Below are 22,865 nucleotides of genomic sequence, written 5' to 3'. Positions count from 1 at the left end.
AAAATCATATAATCATAAAATTAAATAACCTACTTTTTTCTTAAATTCTATTCTCAAATATAAAATCAAAGCCTTGGACACATGCAACAAGTCAAATACCACCATCAGCATTAGTTCCTTCACACCTAAAATATGAGTTCTTCATCATACTATTGCATTCATTGTCTTCTTTCAGATAACAAAAAAAAAAAGAGAATCTGCAAATGGAGCTAAACAGATTATTTTAGAAAACAATTAGACATAAAATGACTCTAAGTGAAGATTCCTGGCACTTTTCTATGTGTGCAAGTGTATGCACTCTGCATACCAATGACAAAGCTAGAAAGAAAACTCACCTGTTTTCTTCCTCAAGATCTGCTAGGATTCTCTCTAGCTCCCCTCTTTCCTCACTCTCTAAGGAAATCAAGATCTGGGCAGGACTACGAGGCTGGCTCAGGGGGGAGTCCTGGTTCAAACTTTGGCAGTAATGCTGGATTAACAAATGTTCATCATCTCTGGAAAATAAAATCAAAGGTTTTGGTTTTTTCCCCCCCTTATTTTGCTTTGGGGGTTAGGGACTCAGGAGTGTATTTGAAAATAGAAACATTTATTTGCTCTTAACAATTAATTAGACCTTTTTTCCTGCTTCTAAAGACCTTTTGATACTGTTGAGGTTGTGATCTACCATTCTATTGGTAACAATTCAAAGTGTTTTCTTGCTCAAATTTTCAAATGAAATTGATTGGCCTATTTACATGGATAAATGACAGGCAGAATTACAGAAATACTGGGACTCTACGTCGATGTTAGTCAATAGCTAAAAAATACTAAAAGACATAATCATCGCTGTATAATGCTTTGGCCACCAAGCCTGTCAAGATAATCTGTTCACTAACCCACGCTATTATTGTTGTATTGAGTAGGAAAAAATACCTTGTAGCTCTAAAAGTAACAGAGGAAATATTTTCTTAAGTGGAAGGCAATGTAACCAAAAAGTATTGCTTCAGTAAGTCAGTTTTAACTTATATAAGTCATTGAGGCAGAATGACAACAATTAAACTGGAGATAAATGATTGTTTAATTCAGTTATTGTTTAGACAGATAAACAAAAATTGAGGGGAAAAAAGCCATTAAGGTGACTGATTAAAAGAAGACTGAACATCTCATTCCTCAGGGCAGAGTTTTTTTAAAATTTAAGTTTTATTTATTTTAAAATTTATACATAATGGTTTTAAGGACTAACCTTGGGGGAAAAGGAGGCAAAAAGGCTTATATTTGGGGAGGCAGCTGCAATCTCTCCTGGAAACTAGGAACTCTCTAATACACAGGATAAACTTTTTTCTGAATGCATTGCTCCAAGCTCCTGAAAGGCCTGTTGACCTCCAAGTTATAAGAATTTCATTCTGTCCATAATGACAGGCTAAAGCTCTTTGTTTCTGGTTAGATATCATTAAGATGATACACTAATATTCTCCTCTCCATACCCACTTAATTTTCAGTTGAAAAAAAATCTGAAAATTAGGAAAAAGTCCTCCTCATTTGAATTATTTTTGTCTATCAAGCCAGTTAACTGGTTTAGATGTGAAAAGCTAACTAAAAATAATTATTGGGTATTAAAAACACATTTAAGTGAGGTCAACCAATCCACCAAACCACTTCCCCAAATGTGCCCCTAAAATGCCATGATTTTTTGCCATCCAACATTGAGTCAAAATAGACTTTATGTCCTCAGAATAAGCTAAAGCTTAGTTTAAAATAAAACAAAAGCAGTTTTACCACCTAATTTATCACACTCATTCCAAATTCTGAAGTTTTATTGCTAGAACTTCCCATGTTTAATTATAACCTAGAGTTGTAACTACACTTTTCTTCCTGTTCTCTTAGGCAGTCAATGAATGACAGCCACTGTTATACAGATACAACTTGAATTAATTTGAATGTGCTAGAGCTTCTAATGTCAAAATCAGTGAGCCAAAGAAGCGCAAGCTATTTACATTTGGTTGATTCTTTGGCCACACATTTTACTGTTGAAGTATCTTATATATTAATACCATTAATACTTTTTCCCATAGCTAAGAAAGATAAGGCATCACAGTTATGGTTGGGGAAAGGCTTGTTTGTCTGTTTGTTTGAAGTAACTAAGTCATATACAAATGACTGAGGGTTGACTTGATTCTTTATTATTAGCTTGATCGTTTATGTACCAGATGAGATTGTTTATTCTCATGTCTTCAATAACTAGTTATATATATGCCACTTTGATACTATTTCTTATGGCCTAATCCTTATGAAGGTTCTTTTCTCATCTGAGCATGACTTTGTGTTGCCACACTAACTACATATGATAAATTTATCATTCTTCCCTTTGTCTGTATTCTCAAGATGGGTGAGATATCCATACTTTATCAAACTAAAAAGGCATCATAATACTTCTCTTTATGTTATTTATTCAGTTGGCAGATCCTTATTTTTTTCCTTCATATTTGCTTCAGTGCCTGCGCTCAGTACCTCAAGCCCCGGTCAGCATTTACTTGGTTCATGGCAGTGTTCCCTTGTGCCCTGCGTTGTGAACACTGCCCTTACTCTAAAATGAAGCCTCAGTTTCCCTGCCATAGCTGTGTTCCCTGTTGCTTTTAGCACCACTCTATCTCTGTCCTTAAAGTTTAGCAGGGTTGGCTTATCATCCTGCTAACGAACTGCGACCTGAATTTGTACTTCTCCTCTGAAACCTTTCATAAGATGCCTCACTTTGTTTATCTTGTGAAGATGCTAAATCACAAAAATCGACTTCTTTGGATTTCTGAAGGAAAACGCCTAACTAACCTACCATATGTGACTGGCCATGCTATACCAAGATCACGTTTCCACTCCCCATGAGTGGAGAAAATAGTGCTTAGCCATCACTTTAAAATTAATATCCTATCCCTTTAAATATCTGGCAGGTTTGGTCAAAGATTAAGCATTACTATAAGTACTTGGGACTCTGCAATTTGTAATCATATGGTATGAAATAAGTTTAAGTAAGAATAAGGCAAACTATTTTTGCTACTCTGAATGCTAATAATGCCAGAATTTGGATGAGCTCATTCCATGCCAGGGCATTAAGAATTAAAGGAAAAAAGTAAATGAATGGCTCCTTAAAAGATCAAATGAATATGATGCTAATTCCTATATCCTGTGCTATCCTACCTCTAAATCCCTCAAAGCAATTTCATCGTCAGGAACATTTTGTAAAAAGAGATGGGATACTTACATGCTCTCATTAGGAGAGATGCTATCATTTAGATAAGATCCATTGCTGTTTTCCATTTCTGCTAGCCTGATAAAAAACGTAAAAGCTCATTAAAACTTATGTGACTTCTTAGAATCTATTCAAGACCTAATCGAACATTCCTGAAAACTAAAGGATAAATCATGGCAAGAAGAGAAAGGAATCCTTCAAATTAAAGGATGTGTGTGTTGGCTTAACCATTTGAGGCAGTGTGTGGTAGACCACAGCTAGTTAGTAGCACTACATTTATGATATAAATTCTAAGGAAAGTTGTATTTCAGTTTTCCCCCTACAGATCGATCTTGCTTTCACTGAGAACAGGTCTTTGTTTTCAGAAGAAAAGCTTCCCTAACAATAAGTGCACTCCCTACCTTACACTACCCCTTTTCTTTTAAGACAATTACTACTTTCCGCTGATGACAGACTTACACAGCTAGCTAATGCTTTTCGCGATTGGTAAACATGTCCAGCAGTTAGAATATTGACAAAGGATGGATGCACAGTAAGCTCTCTAAACATTCTGCCACCAATTTTTACCTTTAAAATCTTCTTCACCTCAGGCAGTTATACAGGTTTTTTGTTTGCATGTTTGTTTACAACTAAAAAAAAAGTTAACCAAACTCTTACGGATTGATTTAACAAGCATAAGATATTTTAAAATTAGTAATTCAGTTTTTAGGTATAAAAATCATCTCAAACACAAAGAAGATGAGACAGAAAGGTCCAAAGATTAGGAAAATTAATTATTCTCTTATTTACAGTATGTCATGTAAAATAAATACACAAATGGAAAGCTGATGCTTCCATATTCTCTACATAATAATCATTTTTTCATATATGAATGTCTGGTCTAGCAGTTTTCTAAGGAGGTTAGACTACTTGTAAGCCAATTCAGTAAATGTGCTCAGTATAAAAAAAACATAGCAAGGCTACTGGAAAGGTTTAAAAGCCAGGGTTAGGGAAGATTATTCTGGACTAATGTTCTTGTTGGTGACCAAAAACAACATGCAGTGGAACGGCATGCACGTTAGAGGGCAAGTTGATTAGTAGGAATCAGACAAGTTTGAGGAAAAAAGAAAAGATTTGTTTAAAATATTATAGGTTAGCTTTCCTTGGTTAGTTATTTCAATCAATATTTGCCTGGCATTCAACTAGTCTCATACCTGCTAGCATAATGTTCAATGCGTGAATGAGTATCATCGTGTGAAAGCTGAGGGGACGAGGCAGGCCTATAAGGCAGAAAATGTGATTAGTCACAGATACCATCCATTAATGGAGAAAAAAACCCACCACACAGTTATGTTATACACATGGCCTAGAATGCTTTTATTCTAATTCTATGGATAATGTATACATTTAGCTGCTCCTATATCTTAAATATTATCAAGTATTTTAAAATCCAGGTTTGTGAGATGATTTCTCATACTTCTGCTTTTATTAAAAGCCATGAAGAGAGGCCAAAAGCTTCTCTGGAAAATTCCCATCATAGAAAAGGTTGGGGGAGACAGTTTCTAGGTAGCATTTTGCCCTCCTACTTTTTAATTTCTCACATCCTGTAGTTCTGAAATTGTGTTAGCACTATGTGGTTTAAAAATTTAAATAGTTTACACCTGCACCATTTATAGGCTATCTTCTTATTGAATAAAAGCTGTACATTTGCCTAGATACTTACAATTATTTTAGCTTCAAAGAGGCTACTCTAGTACAAGACTTCTTAAGACTCCATGTATCAAGATGTCTTGATCTATGCAATCTTGTAAAGAAGAAATGTATCTTCCAAGTCAGCAGCAAGACTATACTACTAATTTCTAGCACAAAATAGAATGACCCAGGATTATATTGTGAGGTTTTTAAAAAGAATGACTAAATTTCATAGAATGTCATGATATCTGAAATATTTCTTAGGGATACTGTGTGCTAAAACACAGGTGAGAAAATAAGGAGATCATCAGCAGGAATAGTCTGTATGCTTTTTGTATATAAACACCTATCTTTTCCTATCTCCATAGGCTAGAATTCTGGTAGGGTTAACATTTTTTCATCCTTTCATATCTGATCTATTAATTATCCTTGAAGTTTTTATAGTATCTTTGGATTAACCTTAGGAAAAAAACCATCTGTTCTGAAAACCAGTTTAGGCTTGTACATTTTGTTTTAATTGGAATAGCACAAAAGGTCTCTTCCATTTCTCTGCTGACACAGAAAGCCCTTAGGTAAAGGCATAAATCCAAAAGTCAACAATAATGTAATTCAGAGAGGACCCTGGTTTAGCCCAATGTCCAAGTAGCACTGAAGGACTTGGTTGAAACACTAAGGAGAATGTGTTTGTTTCTTCTTACATTAAAAAAGAAAAAGATGTAGTTACCAGTAGCTAGGCTTGCATTAGAAAATGTGCCAGAAATTCCTATTTCTTAATATACTACAGTAAAATAATTACAACACACTACAGCAAATAACTAGGGAACTGAAATTCTTCCCTGAGAGATAAAGGTCTTATTTATGAAACCAATGTCATCTAGGTCAAGTGTAATCATAATCAAATTGAAATGAGTTATAAAGACGTTTAAATTGTCAAGAGGAAACAAAAGGATGACTACTCAATTTAATAAGCAGATCCAAAGATTTCCATGTGAATCTTCACTATAGTTTTGGAGAGTTAATCTGTTAATCTTCTAGAACCCTGGCATAGCCCATTATTAGAAAAATGCTAAGGTTTGTTTTGAAATCTTCACTGCAGATCAAGATAAATTAATACTTGGATTATTTGTATTAAAAGAACTATCTTTTGGAATAGACCAGTCTTTCAATTACATATTTTTTAATAAGCAAAAAGCCTACCATCAGGGAAAATACATTAGTAGTGTTTTCCCTTATAACAGTTGCTACCCTGGAAGTGTATAGAAGAAAGAAAGCCTAAGACCTTGGAGCATAAGTACACCAAGAAAAGAGGCATATAAATCCAAAACACTTTAATACCATTTTATACAGAAAATCTTATACAGAGCTTTAATTCTTAGCCTCCAGGATAATTCCATGTTATTCTTCTTATTAATATCTGTGGCGCCTATCACAGCATGCATAAGCACAAGAACTTATAATAAGCAGAAATCTTAAAAAATATACACTAAAAGAGGTACTTATTAAACCAGAAAATGAGCCAAAAGGGAGTACTGGTCAGAGATGAATCATTTAAAAACCAGGAATTCGTAAAAATACAAAGCCACTTAGTCCACAAAGAAAACTAAGTGCAAAGCCTTCTAAAACACTTCCAAAAGAAGGTAATAATACTGCTTCCCCCTTCCCACTTCCTAAATACAAAACCATATACCCAGAAGGATCACTTACTATTAGAGTTAATGACCCACTTGGTCAATTCCATCCCACCCACCACCACCTTCTTTCATGAAAACTCTATTAATTAAAAGTTGACATTCATTTAGGTTTCAATGCAGAATCGCTCAAAGAATATTGTTTGACTGGCTCACTTATCGACAAACAATATAAAGGCCTATGGTAGCTTTAGTTTAAAGTAATATGACAAACACAAGCATAAGAGTTTAGTCTAAGGAAAACCAAAAAGTCTGTATCTCTGGAAACTTTCAAATTCTGTGATCCATATCAAATGGATTAAATACTGTAATCATCATAGGATTTGTTAACATTAGATAAAATTCTTGCAAAATAAAACACGTTAGGACCTGGCTCTTATGCCTGAATAGGATGGCTTTGTAATATATTTTATATAGTACTTATAATCCTAAGAATAAATACTTTAAATATAATTACTACTATTAAAGAAAACACAGGCCGGGCGCGGTGGCTCAAGCCTGTAATCCCAGCACTTTGGGAGGCCGAGACGGGCGGATCACGAGGTCAGGAGATCGAGACCATCCTGGCTAACACGGTGAAACCCCGTCTCTACTAAAAATACAAAAACTAGCCGGGCGAGATGGCGGGCGCCTGTAGTCCCAGCTACTCGGGAGGCTGAGGCAGGAGAATGGCGTAAACCCGGGAGGCGGAGCTTGCAGTGAGCTGAGATCCGGCCACTGCACTCCAGTCCGGGCAACAGAGCGAGACTCCGCCTCAAAAAAAAAAAAAAAAGAAAACACAGACTTTAGTCTGCTAGGTTTGTTTTCTTCCTCAAAATTACAACTTCCCACTATTTCTGAATAATCTAACCAACTCTTCATAAAAAGACAAATTGGGAGGTGTGTTTTAGTTGTTAGAAAAGATTTTTAAATAAAAGATGTTATTAATTTTAAAGTATTTCAGCGTTTAAGAAAGACAAAATCTTCTACTTAAGTTACTTTAAACTGATTGTCATAATTTTTTTTTCTCATAAGCTTATGTGTAGTTCCTTTTTGCCTTTCAAGGAACTGTTAATTACTCTTTATTATTTTTGTGCTACTTTTATCTATGTATTCGTAACAACTGTTCTTTGGCATATTTGTCGTTTGGATTTCTTACTTGGTTAAACTTATTTCAACATAGAGTAAATCCATTCACTTATCACGATCCAATCAAGCTGAAACTGTAGTGTATCAACTCTTTAAAAGTTTCTTATTTTTGAAAAGTTGTAACTTCTATAACAGACTACCTGGCTTAGAAAAAACAATTTCCAAGAGGCAGAGGACATAATTGAATCTAAATAACTCTCAAAGTTCTTTAAGCACGATGATTAAATAAATCAGAGAATATACTACTTATAGCTACCATATCTCAAAATTAAGGGGCACAATAACGAAGTTTTAAAAAAGAAAGGGAAGCCTTCCACTTCCTTTAGGCCCATAAAAACTGAAAATAAACCTCAATTAATAATTTGCATTTATCACTACAGGGTTTTTAAAAAAGGACCTAGTTTAAATTAAATTACACGGTGGAACAATAAACAAGACTCAATAAAAAGAAATTGAATTCTTACATAAGCTTATCTTCCGAACTGGTCATTTCCCCTTTATACATAATAGAGCCGTCTGATTTTCAATAAATATTTAAATAAAGCATACTTTGAAATACCAAAAGTTTGTTATAACAACCCTACATAATGTAGTTTTAAAACAGGCACTTTGTTTGCTAATATATAAATCACAGGCCCCAAAAAAGAGTTTTCTAACATTATAAACTCTGAGATAAATCATCTGCTGGTATCTAACCTTAGTATTATTAATACACACCAATAGTAATAACAAAGAGTATAATATACTTTCCTCCTAGAGCAAAGGTATAATTATTTATGAGCTGAATATTTACTTTGGAGAGGAGAGTAAAGTGAGTTTAGTTCAAAATTTGGAAAGCCTTGTATATAATGATTAGTCAAATAGCATGGAATAACCTGATAAACAGTCCGCACACCTCATTAAAATTATTCAGCCAAACTCAACATCATACTTTAAAACGAATTCTGATTTTTAACAGTTCACTTATAACAGATCCTAAAGATTCTAAAAAGCATCGAATCTCAAGAAGTATAGCTAAAGAATGTTATAATATAATCAGAAGGTTCTTCCTTGCTTTTATATGAAGAAATATATAAACATGTCTCCCAGGAATACAGCTAAAATTCCAGTAACTTCTTTGATTATAATTTGAATTCAAGCCAGGATTTCTGCTGGTTTGAATTTCACCTAGTGGAGGAACCAAAAAACCCACTCTGATTCTCCTGATCTGTGTAGATAGTGCTTTCAAAATCTCATCAAGAAAAGAATAAAACAAACTGAAATGAAGGAAAGGGAAGTAATATGTCCATAAAACAAAACAAAACAAAACAAAACAAAACAAACAAATAGAACAAAAGAAAACCAAGCAAGCGAATGTGTTGGTGGTAGCAGCACCCTTCAGCAAAAGTACTCACGCAGAATCTACCGGCCAGAAGTTGATCAGAGTAACGGGACTGCAAAACAAAAAATGAGGTGGTGAAGAGACACACGCAAACTCAGCTGCAAAAAAAATTTACTGAAAGGTCAAAATAAATAAAATCCAGCCAATTAAGTATGAACCATGGAAAGCAATAGCCAAACCAAGGTGTAAAGTGAATTAAAAGGAAAACAAACAGTTGTGTGACTGCCATCAGAGTTAAGGCAAAAAAGAGGAGCAGGTTTAAAAGAGGTGAAGACATCCCTTGATCGTGAGAACCATTACTACTTACTGTGAAGTAGTTTTTTCCTGTGATTACATTTTCTCTTGAGTAGAAACAAGTGAGTAGATATGACCACACAATGAGATACAAAAAGACACACATTTACTGATTTGTGAGAGAGGAAAATCAAAATGAAATACTGGAATCCCTCATTTGTAAACAGTCCCATATTTCTTATAAGGCTTGTAAGGCAATTAGTGGCTGTATTGTGTTGTGTTTTTTTTTTCCCCCTGTGAAATAAAGTTTAACTTTTGGAAAAAGAAATTGTCAAGTGAAGTGGGGAAATGGCAACTGGACATCAGCTTACTTTTCTCTTTTCAGCTAATGTAAATAAAAAGAAAGAAATAGAAGAGACTGTTTGCATTTGGGAGTGAAGGAGGGTGTTCAGCTGAGAGGAGTTCAAATATACATCAAACAAGAGTTTGTTCTGCTTTTGCCACTACTCACGTTTCCATGTTGTCCCCCTCTAAGACAGTCTGCACTGGCAGGTAGCCCATTCGGGGATGCTTCGCAAAATACCTTTTGGTTCGAAATTTGTTTTTTAGTACCTTGGCAAAGTCTCGAACATCTTCTCCTGATGTAGTCTAAAAGGGAGATCATGGTGAGATCAGATTTAGGACAGTATGATTTCAAAACTAATGACAACTCCAGTCTTCTGCTCCATGACACTTGTTTTGTAATTAAGGAGTTGTGGTCATGAGCAAAGGCTTTGGAATCAGACAAATGGGGCTCTGAAACCAGGCTTGGCATGTGCTAACTTGGATGCGTTATTTACTTCTCAGAGGCTCTGATCATCATAAAATGGGAGCAATAACACCTCGACATGTTGTTATGATAAATAAATGAAGCATACAAGCTTACTAGGCTACTCAATAAGTGGTAGTTTATAGGTCTTAAGGTCAAAAAGGTGATCTTAAATTTTACCACACTTTATGATATTTTAAAAACTACTTAGTACATAATGAGCATGCTTCACCCACTAAATTTTGGTCTATTCACAGCATGGTACATTCTCAATCACTGACCATCTCTATAAGAGGAATAAAGATGAGAAAGGCAAGTATCTGGGAGAATCACTCTGATGATGGAAGAGAGAGATGCTCTAAAGCAGAGCTTCTCATACTTTGATGTGTATGGGAACCAGCTGCAGATCTCGCTAAAATGCGGTTTTTGATTTAGAGCATCAGGAGTTGGGGCCTGCAGTTTTGCATTTCTAATAAAGATCCAGGTAATGCCAATAGACATATGATTGTTGGTCAACAGACCATATCTTGAATAGCAAGCATATAAAGTTTAGAAAAGAGGAGAATGTAAGAATTAAAGAAAGAGAGGAGAAACACGAAGGGTGGCTCTACAGTAAACAGGGACAGGTTTATTTTAGAGAAAACAAACCTGAGAGGAGCCTGTCTTTAATTCTTATGGAGATTTGTACTCAGGTCTGTCTGGCCACCAAGTCTACGCCCTTGCCATTGCACCAGTGATTTTTCACAGTTCTACTGGCCACTTAACATTTTCCTAAAACAACATCTTAGGAGATGGCTTCAACTCTTACTTATAGAACCTTGAGCAAATTATTTAACCTCAGGACCTCAGAGTCCTCATCTGTATAGAGGGGATAAAAATTATAGTACTTATTTTACACAGGGTAGTTTAAAAGATAAATGCCTAGCATTTAGTAAGTGTCAGCATATAAAATGGATTTTTAAAATGTTGTTAGTATGTAGGACAGATAATGAACAAGCAACATTGATTAAAAGTGGTAGGTTATGAATTTGGGGGAACCTAGAACCATACCCCATACTCAACATGCCTCATGGCCGTAAGATCGCCCCATACAGCCTCTAAGGCTGTGCAAAATAAATGTGAAAACATCTTCGATACATTCATGCACACAGAGTGAAAACCCTATTTATTTATCCAACAATATTTGTTGAGGGTCTATCATGTTCCATATGTGCCAGGCACTTCCCTAGGCACCAGGGATAGGGTAAATCTGAAGCCTACAGTTGAGAGCCACTTTAGCTGGGGAACATCTAGGGAAGGGACAAATCACAGCATTACACATGATCTGCAGTACTGTACAAAACTGAAATGTATCCCAGGTGAACTAACTCTGAAGTCAGTCAGGCAGGTGTCTAACTTACCGGAGTGCAATATTCCACCATGGGATAGTGCATTTTATGGCCTTTTGCAACTCGACCAGAAAAAAAGCAGCTTTGGCAGATGTCATAATTAAAGTGCTTTAGACTCCTGTACCTGATAAAGAGCAAAAACAAACACATATGTATTTCTTCGAATCAAATTCCCAAAGAACACTCTTTAATAAACCTTCTACCACGTTCTAATTCAAGAAACAGAATGCAATGTTCATTAGTCCCACAAGGTAAGTGATTAACTTCCTACCTCCAGATTTCTCCGATGCCTCTCCTACAGTATCAAAACATTTTGGCAGAAAGATTATCCTATAAACATATGGAAGGAGGGAAGAAAAACTCAGCTCTTATTTAAACTCCACTAGGAACTCTTTGAGAGTAAGTAGGAAGGTACTGGCAAATTTCCAGTCTTTTGAAAACCAAATACTCAAATTTAAAAGAACTTCCAGGAGAGACAGACTGATGCTGTGCATGCCCCTTACCCATCATGGGGACAAAAGTTTTCTGAAGCAATTATTTTCAAAAAATTGTCAAGATAAAGCAATTTCATAAGACAAAAGAAATGTGAACAAGAACTTGCAATTAAAACAAGTCTCACTTTAATAATGTTTTCTAATTGACTGATATGATTCATCTTCAAACAGTTACTCGAATGACCTCTTTTATCTCTATCTCTTCAGAAATGTCTCACCACGTTACCTACAAATGATAACCGAAGCCCCAAGAGAAAATGAAAATTGGATTAGATGGAAGAATTTATAATTTGTAAATACCAGTTGGTACATTTCCTCCATTATCAGAATGTGATATTCTTTGTTTCATACTCTCCTGCCTTTTGCTTTCTCAGATAAGAACCTTAGCCAATTCACATAAACATATTTCTTATGTCACATATGGAGAAGTGGGAAGGAAAGCTATCTTTTTTAGATCCCAACCATCTTTCAAGAGGGGAAAGGAGGAATGAGAAGTGCTGAGTCCTAAAATAATGTAATTTGCTAAGGGCAAAAGAATTGCAGGTGAAAGTGCTTTTCAGATCCTCCAAAGCATTACTCTTTAGTTTATAAAAATTTCCCCTGTATACAAAAGCCCACTAGCTAAGGAAGCAGAGAAAAGATAGCTTAGAAATCTAAAGCAGTCACTTGGGCTTCCCTTCCCCACTCCCCACCCCCATGGCATCATTTTTACCTGCCACGAAACCAGGAAGGAAAGAAGGTATCTTGCAAGCACTGCCTATTCACTGCTGTCTATCTAGGCTTCAGAAACCTCTAAAAGTTTTTGTAAAACCTCTTTGTAAACAGCATGACTATGGAAGGATAAACACCAAAAGTTAAAAAGCACTATGAATAAAAAGCATGCAACAGTACAAGGTAGTTATTAGAAAATAAAGTAAGAAAACCAGTTCACACATAACTGGAAAAGAGTGTTTACTTAGCGGCTAAGTGGATTCTGCACAGGCATAGACCATATAGCTAGTTTACAACTTTGTGGCTTATTCATCACTATGGAAACCTTGATGTTGATTCACACATTTAAAGACATCACAGTTTCAGAATTAGGATTTAGGATTACTGTTAAGTGAGATTAATTCATTAAAAAAAAATCCGGTCTCCCCAAACAGGTCAACTGGGCTAAAGATTTAGTTAGCCTTGTTTTCCATGATATTTTAAGAATATGAGAATAACCTGCTATGTTTCCTATGTCTTTCACTTAGAAATATATAAGGACTGGTTGTTTTTTAGCTGCATTGTGAATCTTCCATTTACTTGCATACTTTTTATTCCTTTAGAAGTCATTGGGATAATATACAAAGAATGTAATCAGATTCAAAGATAAAGAAGTAAGTTCTCAGATGCTGAAAACAATTCTTGTTACTTAAGGGAGAAAAAAAAAAATGGTGCAAAGTGAATGAGAGACTGAGCTACTATTATGGTTCCTCCCAGAATAGAATCATCTCTCAGTTTTATAACTGATGTTGGGAAGTTTCTATAAACAGAAAAGACCGTGAAAAGGAAAGATGGTAAAAATGTTTTGGTTCCAGGAAGGAGGAGGTACAGTTCATCTGTAATACCTCTGTGAAGACACGCGCTTTGTCCTGCTCAACCAAAAATGTGGCTCTGAAGAGCTGAAGAGTGAAGGTGGAAAGGGACACCAGCCTAATAAGTGAGATCCACCAAAATAACCTAGCGATCAGGAGGGTGACAGGAATGATCGATGTTCCAGCCCAATCACCTTCTCTCCCACTTTGGAGAGGGACGAACTAACAGCAACTGGCACAGGAGATAAAAGATCAAGTCATAAAAAGGTGAAAAATGATGAGAAAAAAATGACATTTTTTTTTTTTTGATCCTAATACCTGAATCCAATGATTGGACACTCCTTGCAGATGTTACATTTGGCCTGATGCTTGGCAGTTTCTGCAGCAGCCACTCTGTGCAGGACGGGCAGCCACACCATGGACTGGGGTTCCAGTCTCATCCAGTCTAGGAAGAGGGCCGCTTCAATCTCAGGCTTATTATTAGCCTGCAAAGACAGGAGGGAGAGAGAAGGAGGACAAAAGGATGAAAGAAAAGAAGGCAAGATGGCAAAGGAGTTGTATATCAGTTCAATTAATAAGTTAAACAAAAAAGAAAGAATAATGGTTGCAAAGCTAGGCTGGCTTTTCACAGCTTGTTTCTGCAAATGCTCCCTAATATCCAAAGCGCTACCTACTCCTAAGGCTTTGGTAAACTGCCATTACTCTTTTTGGCTACTAGATGACAACAAAAGAAAACAAAAACAACAATGAGAAAGGTAAAGCAAACTACACACCCGAGCGAGACTATATTTAATTCTAATTTTTGAACTGATACATGAAAGTTAGCCAGAAGTGAAATGCAGGTGATAAAATTTCAAAGGAGGGGGACAATTGATTTTTTTCTAGATAATCTATTTCTCATAGAATCATAATGAGGGGCTTTAAAATTCATCTGGTTCCCAAGCCTTATCTAATAGACAAACTGATTTTGTAGATCAGAAAAGTAGCTTTTCAAAGGCCATACAACTAGCAGCAGAGCTGATAATAGAATCCAAACCTCCTGGCTTAGTGCTGTTTTCATGATGCCCTGTTGATTCTGTCTGCCTATTTCTCTCTCTCTTTCAAAGTCTAAATGTAAGAAATACCATTCATCCCAGAGAGGACAATGATCTCAACAATCTCAAAATACCATCATTTGATTTATATGTTACTACATTCATGAATTTAATTATACCTTATTTTTTCCAACCCTATAGGATTGTTTTAATTTTTTATATTGTTAGATAGATTGACCCATATATTGACTACTTTTTTGCTCTTCATTGCTTTCTTTCATCTCCAGTCTTCCATCTAGGATTACTTCTGCCTGAAATATGTCCCTTAGAATTTCCTGTAGCTCTTGGTGGTACATTTCTCAAGCTTTGATTGTCTGAAAATACTTTTTACAAAAAAAAAAAAAAAATCCATATTCCTGATAGTTATCTTCATTAAATATATATTTTTTTGAGAATGAGTCTAGCTCTATCGTCCAGGCTGGAGTGCAGTGGCATGATCTTGACTCACTGCAATCTCTGCCTCCTAGGTTCAAGTGATTCTCATGCCTCAGCCTCCCAAGTAGCTGGGACTATGCGCGCACATCACCACACCCGGCTACTTTTGTATTTTTAGTAGAGATGGGGTTTCACCATGTGGACCAGGCAGGTCTTGAACTCCTGACTTAAAATGATCTGCCCGCCTTGGCCTCCCAAAGTGCTGGGATAATAGGCATGAGCCACCGTGCCTGGTCCAAGTATAAAGTTTTTGGTGGAAAGGTTTTTGGGTCTTGTTTTTATTTTGTTTTTGAATACTGAAATATTACCCCACTTTCATGTATCACTGTTGCTGTTGAGAAGTCAATAGTAAAGATGACTGTTGCTCCTTTAAAGATAATCTATCCTTTTCCTATCTTGTGCTGTGTTTCTAGGATTTGATTTAGACTGCTTAGGATTCACTGGACTCCTTAAACATATGATTTAGAGTCTTTAATCAGCTCTGGAATCTTCTCATTCTCTCAACAAATAGTGCCTCTTCTCCATTCCTTCTCTATTCTACTTTCAGAACTCTGTTAGATAAATGTTAGACTTCTTCAATCTATATTTCTCTGAACAGCCTTCCCTAGTTCCCCCGTCTGCCCCACATCTTTTTAAAAATCCTTATTTGCTTCATTCTTTCTAATTCCTTCTGCCTTACTGTCTGGGTATCCATTTCTCTTGCCAGTCTGCTGTAAACCCATAAAGGTTAAAATTTTGATTACTGTACTTTTGATATCTAGAAATACTACTTGGTCATTTTTAAGGTAACTTCTCAAGTTTGTAGTTCCCTGCAGATATTTTTCAATGTTGTTTTTTTTTTCTAACTGCATAAACATAATTTTAAAAAATAATCTAATAATTCTGGAATATGATGTTATTGTAGGTCTGCTTCTATGATTTGCTATTTCTTCTGGTTCTCATTCACCTTGATTTCTTTCTTTTTCCACCTTGATTTCTTGTGTGCTTAATGTTCTTTACTACATACTAAATTGACCTTACAAATATTTTCTAGAGATAAATAAAAGTTTGAGCCTAGAATAAAAATGCTTTCTCCAGAGATGATTTTCATTTGCTTTTCCAAGAAGCAAGAAGCATTACTTATTCCACAGCCAATTTCAGTTGAATATATGACATGGGAATACTTAGTATCACACAAGTAATAGGTATTTAAGCTGCAAACCCAAGTTGCTTCTGTTGTAATGTGGTTTGCTAATAAAGGACATATCCACATTTCAGATAGAAAGGCAAGAGGGTTTAGACTGACAGGTCATTTGGCTTATAACACTGATCACCTCAACAGTACTCCAGTCATTACCCCTAATTCTAAATTTAGGAACACTATAATAAACTGTTTAACTTTGGATTTCCTAGCTGCAAAATCATATCAGTTCAAACTTCTGATCGAATGCTACTGTTACCAAAGACCTAGAATCAACCTAAATGCCCACCAATGGTAGACTGGATAAAGAAAATGTGGTACCTGTACACCCTGGAATACTATGAAGTCAGAAAAAGAATGAGAACATGTTCTTTGCAGGAACATGGATGGAGCTGGAGGCCATTATCCTTAGCAAACTAATGCAGGAACAGAAAACCAAGTATTGTATGTTTTCCCTATAAGTGGGAATTAAATGATGAGAACACATGGGCAGATAGAGGGGAAAAACACACACTATGGCTTATCAGGGGATGGAGGGTGGGAGGAGGGAGAGGATCAGGAAAATAACTAATGGGTACTCAGCTTGGGTGACAAAATAATCTGTACAACAAACCCCCATGACACAAGTTTACCTCATAAGAAACCTAGACATGTACCCCTGAACTTAAAAGTTAAATTTTAAAAAGTTGTTGCTGAGCACTTTTCTCTGTGTAGAGTTCCATTGCAGAAGTACTTTGTGGGGAAAAAAATGTTTATAATGAATTATGGAATCTAAAGATGAAAAAGATCATGCAAGTCAATTCATCCTTTTGGCATGGCACCACAGAGCTGTAAGACTTTCAAGTTTCATTGAGTCCAAACTCAGCATTCATTGAATCCAAACTCTTACCATGTCAGTGTGTGCTTACAGCCACTACACCACTCATGTGAGAGAGCTAGGAAACATCCTTAGAAGGTGATCTTGAACATCTATGTCCAGATAACCCTGTCAAAAGTGCTTCATCACATTGAGCTGAAATCCATCAGCACAGCATATAGGAGTAGAAGTTCCAGAGTGAAACCACTGGAGTTCAGATCTCAGCTTCACCACTCACTGGCTGTGTGACCTTAGGAAAATAACTTATCTCTCTGTGTCTAATTTGCCTCTGCTACGAAGTGGAAATATTAATAGTGCCTACCTCATAGAGTTATTTTACGATTACATGAGTCAACAAATGAAAGGCAATTGGAACTGTGTCTGAGACATAGCAAGAATCATGTTTGCTATTGTTATTGTCATTTTTATCATCCATCTGACCAGCAACCAGAAGTTCTTTTCTTTGAACAGCTCTTTAAATATTTTACCAGAGCTGTCTTGTCTGTCTATGCCTCTTCATTCCTATTCTTTTTATTTCTTCTTCATATGACACAGCTTAGTTTGCCATTGTCATTTAGAAAACTATTCTTCAAATATAATTGCTGAGAATGTACCTCTGTTTCTCCGGACAGTGTAACTGGATTACTTTCTTTTGTTCTCTCTGTAGGCTCACATAGAGTTCCTACTCAACTAAAATCTCTGAGTCACTGTTTCCCTGTATGTCCAGCAGATCAATCGTCCAGCAAAATGCTTCATGAGAAGGTCAAATTAATTAAAGAAATACTGCACATTATATCTGCCTCTTAAAATTCTTAGTGCACGTGAACATACTAAAGGCTGAGAAGGTCATCAGTAAAGAAACATGTTAATCAGCTCTGGAATCTTCCCAGACTCTGGGGTGGGAGAGGGAGAGAGGGGGAGGGAGGGAGGGAGGGGGAGAGAGAGAGAGAGAGAGAGAGAGAGAGAGATGGAGAGAGAGAGAGGAGAGAGAGAGGAGAGAGAGAGAGAGGGAGGGAGGGAGGGAGGGAGGGAGGGAGGGAGGGAGGGAGGGAGGGAGGGAGGGAGGGAGGAACACGCAAGAAAGAGTGATTGCTGAAGGGGCGATTTAATAACAGTTTTCAATTATGTGAATGGCTCTCGCATAGGGGCCTGTGACCAGCTGTTCGATCTCTCCACTGAGGACAGAACAAGAAGAAACAGATGTAAGCAGCATGAAGAATTTAGGCTGTAGCTCGTATGGAAGAATTTCCTGATGCTGAAAGTTGTTAAAGCATTAGTGTGAATTACCAAGGGAGGCTGTAGAATGTTCTACTCTTTCAAAATACTATAGATTCTTCTGTGCTTAAAGGTTGAACATTCTGAAATTTCTGTCTAGCCCCTAAGATGCAAACTCCATTATTTTGGCTCTTTTAAAACTGCTCACCTATGCCAACTGACAGCACTGAAGACAAGGTATGGGGATTCACATTCTTATTCTGTTTCAATCCTTCATTTATGACAAACTATTCTATATCCTAGTGGTATATTCCCTCTCCTTTTGTCTGGCGATAAAGAAGGAAAGAATTAAAACCAGGCAAGCTCTGTAAAGACCTAACAGAACTAGAATTAAACTCAGCTAAAATTACATTTCGATCATTCTAGAAAAAAATATATAGGGATAGACTGGAATAGCAGGAAGTTATTAAGGTCAAAAGATAAGTATGATGGCATTCATTGGACTGAGATAATCTTTGTAAGTACCATTATTTGTTGAGATACATAAAAGTCTCAGATATATTTCTCTCTCAGTATCAAGGGTGACCCTGTCCTCATCCCTAAACACCAGTTTCAAGCCATCCTAGCAAAATCTCTTGGAAAGGTCATTTAGCCCTGGGTTTTGTTTTGTTTGTTGGCTTTGTTTTGTTTTGCTTTTGCTGTTGTTTTGGCAGTAACTCCATTTTCCCCTTCTATGTCATGCACACACAAAAAGTAAAGCTATCACAGCTCCTTCCATTGTGATAGTCACAGTCTGGAATTATGTTGGGTTTCTCCTCTTTTTCTGTTGATCTTCACCTGTCAGCAACTATCCATAACATAAAGGCTAGGGGAGGGGAAGGAATCAGTTGTCATTATTATTGCTCTGTTACAACACATTGGAGGGTGGCTTCATACAAATGTCACCTTTATACAAATATAACAAGGTATAAAGACAGTTAAAGAATTCTCAATATCTGGAATTTCTAGCAAAAGGATCTAACTATCAATATAATAAGTTCAAAGGGCATTACATGGCAAGTGTGGAGGTAGGAGAGTTGCCAGGGTTCCGAGTAACTTTTGGATTTCTTTGATGTTGTGCTTTCCATAAATCCTTGGACACTGAAGGGCTAACTGGCTGCCAGGAGGTCCACCTGAATACTCATTTTTCTCTCAAGGTAATAACAATAATTCATGGCTACAGAAGGAATGCAATTAAGTATTTCTCAGCAAGCCCTACATCCCAGCTACCATAAACATATATGTTGTTTTTAAGAGAAGGCAATTGGCATTTCAATTGTGAGGATTGTGAAAACCATGTGAATAGTTAATAAACTACAGTAATTAGTACAGTTGTCCTCAGTATATGCTAGGGGTTGCTTCCTGGCCCCCGCAGCCTCACTCCCACGGGACTCTTGAGATACAGCAAAATCATGCATACTCAAGTCCCACAGTAGGCCCAGCTGAACCCATATCCGCAGGTTTCACATCTCTTGAATACTGTATTTTTGATAGCATTTGGTCGAAAACAATCCACTTATAAGTGGACCCACACAGTTCAAACCTGTATTTTTCAAGGGTCAACTCTATATGGAGAAGTAAACATTAGGCAAGAGACTGTGCCCAGTAATTCTCAGATAACAAGAAACTACCTCCTGGAAACAATACATAACGAGACCTCGTTAATTTCTTTCCTAAATTGCAGATTAATTAAAGACAGGAACTATACTTCTGGACTCTGTTAAAATCTGCTGAATTGAACAGTGGGTGGGAATTCGGCTGCAATGTGATCACAAGAAATAAAAGGAAGATTATAAAATCTGTATGAAGTCAGAATTTTAAAAACCTGCCTAGTCATCCTGAAGAGCAAAAACATAAACTTATAAAGATTTTGTAAAGAGTAGAAGACAAAATAAGTTACTTTCTCAAACTGTCCAAAATTTACTTTATAGATTAAAGTAAATGTCCTTGTGTTGGTTTCTCTGTGATGGTATCACACATAAAAGGCTAACAGACTTCATCTGGACTTAGAAGGTACGTGTAGAATGATCTGGCTTAAAATATAGGTATACACAAAACTCACACTTGGGACCCTTGAAAGGAACTGCACAGGCAGATAGCTTTTCTCTAGGTCAGTGGTTCTCGACCGGAAATGATGTCATACCCCAGAGGAAATAAAACACTGTTTGGAGTGTCGACCAAAAACATCAGAGAAAAACATCTCCAAATATGTTGAATTTATTTCTGAATTAGAAATGAGGATTATAACCCAAGATGCATTTGAAGAGGAGACGGTAGAGGGAAACTTTTATTGGTAAAAGCAGAAGTTTACATAAGCTGCTTGGAAACATAGTTCGTTGGTTTCAGATGCTCAACGCCAGAACTGGTGTCAGTTTATTAGTGGAGATGCCATTACTGAGCAGATGTTCTTTTGAGAGCATCTTATGTGCACTGCTGCAGTCCTAACAAAGGAATTTCTTGGGGGCGATTTTAGAAAGTCCTTGAGACAGTCTTTATCTCAGGCATGTAACCATGAACCCTCCTCCTTTCATTCTCTCCTGGTCTAGTTAGTTTGGGACTGACAAAGTGATTTCATCCTGGTATCTTTTACGGGAGACACTTTTGGTTGTTGCAACTGGCGGGGGGTGAGGGGGTGCGTTGAGGTGGTGCTACTAGCATTTAGTAGATAGAGGCCAGGATTCTGCTAAACAGCAGTACACAGGCAGCTTCCCACAGCAAAAAACTAGAATGATTCAGGCCAAAGCATCAGCAGCACCAAGGTTGAGAAACCCTGCCCCAATGTTAACATCTTACATAACCATATGGTTCATTTGTCAAAACTAAGAAATCAACATTGACTCATCACTATTCACTAAACACAGACTTCCCTGAGAGTCCTGCAGGGCATTTAATAAGCCGGCAACTATCCTCTACAACACAGAAATTGGGAGGCTATGATGGGCCTATTCAACTGCCAAAATGCCACACTGTTTCATAAACTGAGGGTAGAGAGAACAGAAAGGAAATTAACAGCCCCAAACTAGAAGTCACAAGGAAACATGCTAAAATTGTAGACTCAGATTTGAAATCAAGTTGCTTCTCAAACTGACAACTCTACGCAGTGTATTCCAAGATAAACAGTTGCAGAAATTTATTTATTTAATCATGGGAAATAATGATCCCAAGCAAGGTAAAGCAGGTCTGTGTGTATGTGTGTGTATACACGTGTGTGTGTGTTTTGATTTTACTTAGTAGAGGTCATAACCATTTAGAGAAAAAATAAGAACTAAATATACAAATATTAAATACCTACATATCCACAAATAGAATTTCTAAACATTTTTATTTATGGAAAATATTGTGGGCAAACTACAGATTTTTAAAAAGGGTAATCTCTCCTTTGTGGCTCATATGGTTTGGCTGTGTCCCCACCCAAATCTCATCTTGAATTATAACTCCCACAGTTCCCACGTGTCATGGGAGGAGCCTGGTGGGAGGTGATTGACTTATGGGGGTTGGCCTTTCCTGTGCTGTTCTCGTGATAGTGAATGGTCTCACGCTATCTGATGTTTTTAAAAACGGGAGTTTCTTGCACAAGCTCTTTTTTGCCTGCTGCCATCCACGTAAGTTGTGACTTGCTCCTCCTTGCCTTCTGCCATGATTGTGAGACCTCCCCAGCCAAGTGGAACTGCAAGTCCAGTAACCCTCTCTCTTTTGTAAATTGCCCAGTCTCAGGTATGTCTTTATCAGCAGCATGAAAATGGACTAATACAGTGGCCATTTTCATTTGCTATTTTCTTTTTATTTATTTATTTATTTATTTATTTATTTATTTATTTTGAGACGGAGTCTAGCTCTGTCGCCCAGGCTGGAGTGCAGTGGCGCGATCTCGGCTCACTGCAAGCTCCGCCTCCTGGGTTTTTACGCCATTCTCCTGCCTCAGCCTCCCGAGTAGCGGACTACAGGCGTCCGCCACCTCGCCCGGCTAGTTTTTTGTATTTTTTAGTAGAGACGGGGTTTCACCGTGTAGACCAGGATGGTCTCGATCTCCTGACCTCGTGATCCACCCGTCTTGGCCTCCCAAAGTGCTGGGATTACAGGCTTGAGCCACCGCGCCCGGCCTATTATTTATTTTTATTTATTTTAAGTTCTAGGGTACATGTGCATGACGTTTATATCATGTATAACTCCCCAGTGCAATCCCTCCCTCCTCCCCTCTCCATGATAGGCCTCAGTGTGTGATGTTCCCCTTCCCGAGTCCAAGTGATCTCATTGTTCAGTTCCCACCTATGAGTGAGAAAGTGGTGTTTGGTTTTCTCTTCTCGTGATAGTTTGCTAAGAATGATGGTTTCCAGCTGCATCCATGTCCCTACAAGGACGCAAACTCATCCTTTTTGATGGCTGCATAGTATTCCATGGTGTATATGTGCCACATTTTCTAATCCAGTCTGTCACAGATGGACATTTGGCTTGATTCCAAGTCTTTGTTATGG

The 22,865-nt window shown here is 37.1% G+C and overlaps 1 protein-coding gene across 1 annotated transcript in view; it reads right to left on the bottom strand.

Moving 5' to 3' along the window:
- DMD (dystrophin) overlaps positions 1-22,865 on the bottom strand; it is a 2,224,438-nt gene that overhangs the window by 51,837 nt on the left and 2,149,736 nt on the right. Inside the window, 7 exon segments of the mRNA XM_033201414.1 lie at positions 336-494; positions 3,233-3,298; positions 4,414-4,479; positions 9,102-9,140; positions 9,834-9,970; positions 11,531-11,642; positions 13,893-14,059. Coding sequence (XP_033057305.1) covers positions 336-494; positions 3,233-3,298; positions 4,414-4,479; positions 9,102-9,140; positions 9,834-9,970; positions 11,531-11,642; positions 13,893-14,059 — 746 coding nt within the window.

This window comes from Trachypithecus francoisi, unplaced genomic scaffold (assembly GCF_009764315.1).
Source record: "Trachypithecus francoisi isolate TF-2019V2 unplaced genomic scaffold, Tfra_2.0 Lachesis_group6, whole genome shotgun sequence".
NCBI classification, from domain to species: domain Eukaryota; kingdom Metazoa; phylum Chordata; class Mammalia; order Primates; family Cercopithecidae; genus Trachypithecus; species Trachypithecus francoisi.
The sequence above is the reverse complement of the archived record's forward strand: the minus strand, read 5'-3'. Positions and strand labels throughout refer to the sequence as shown.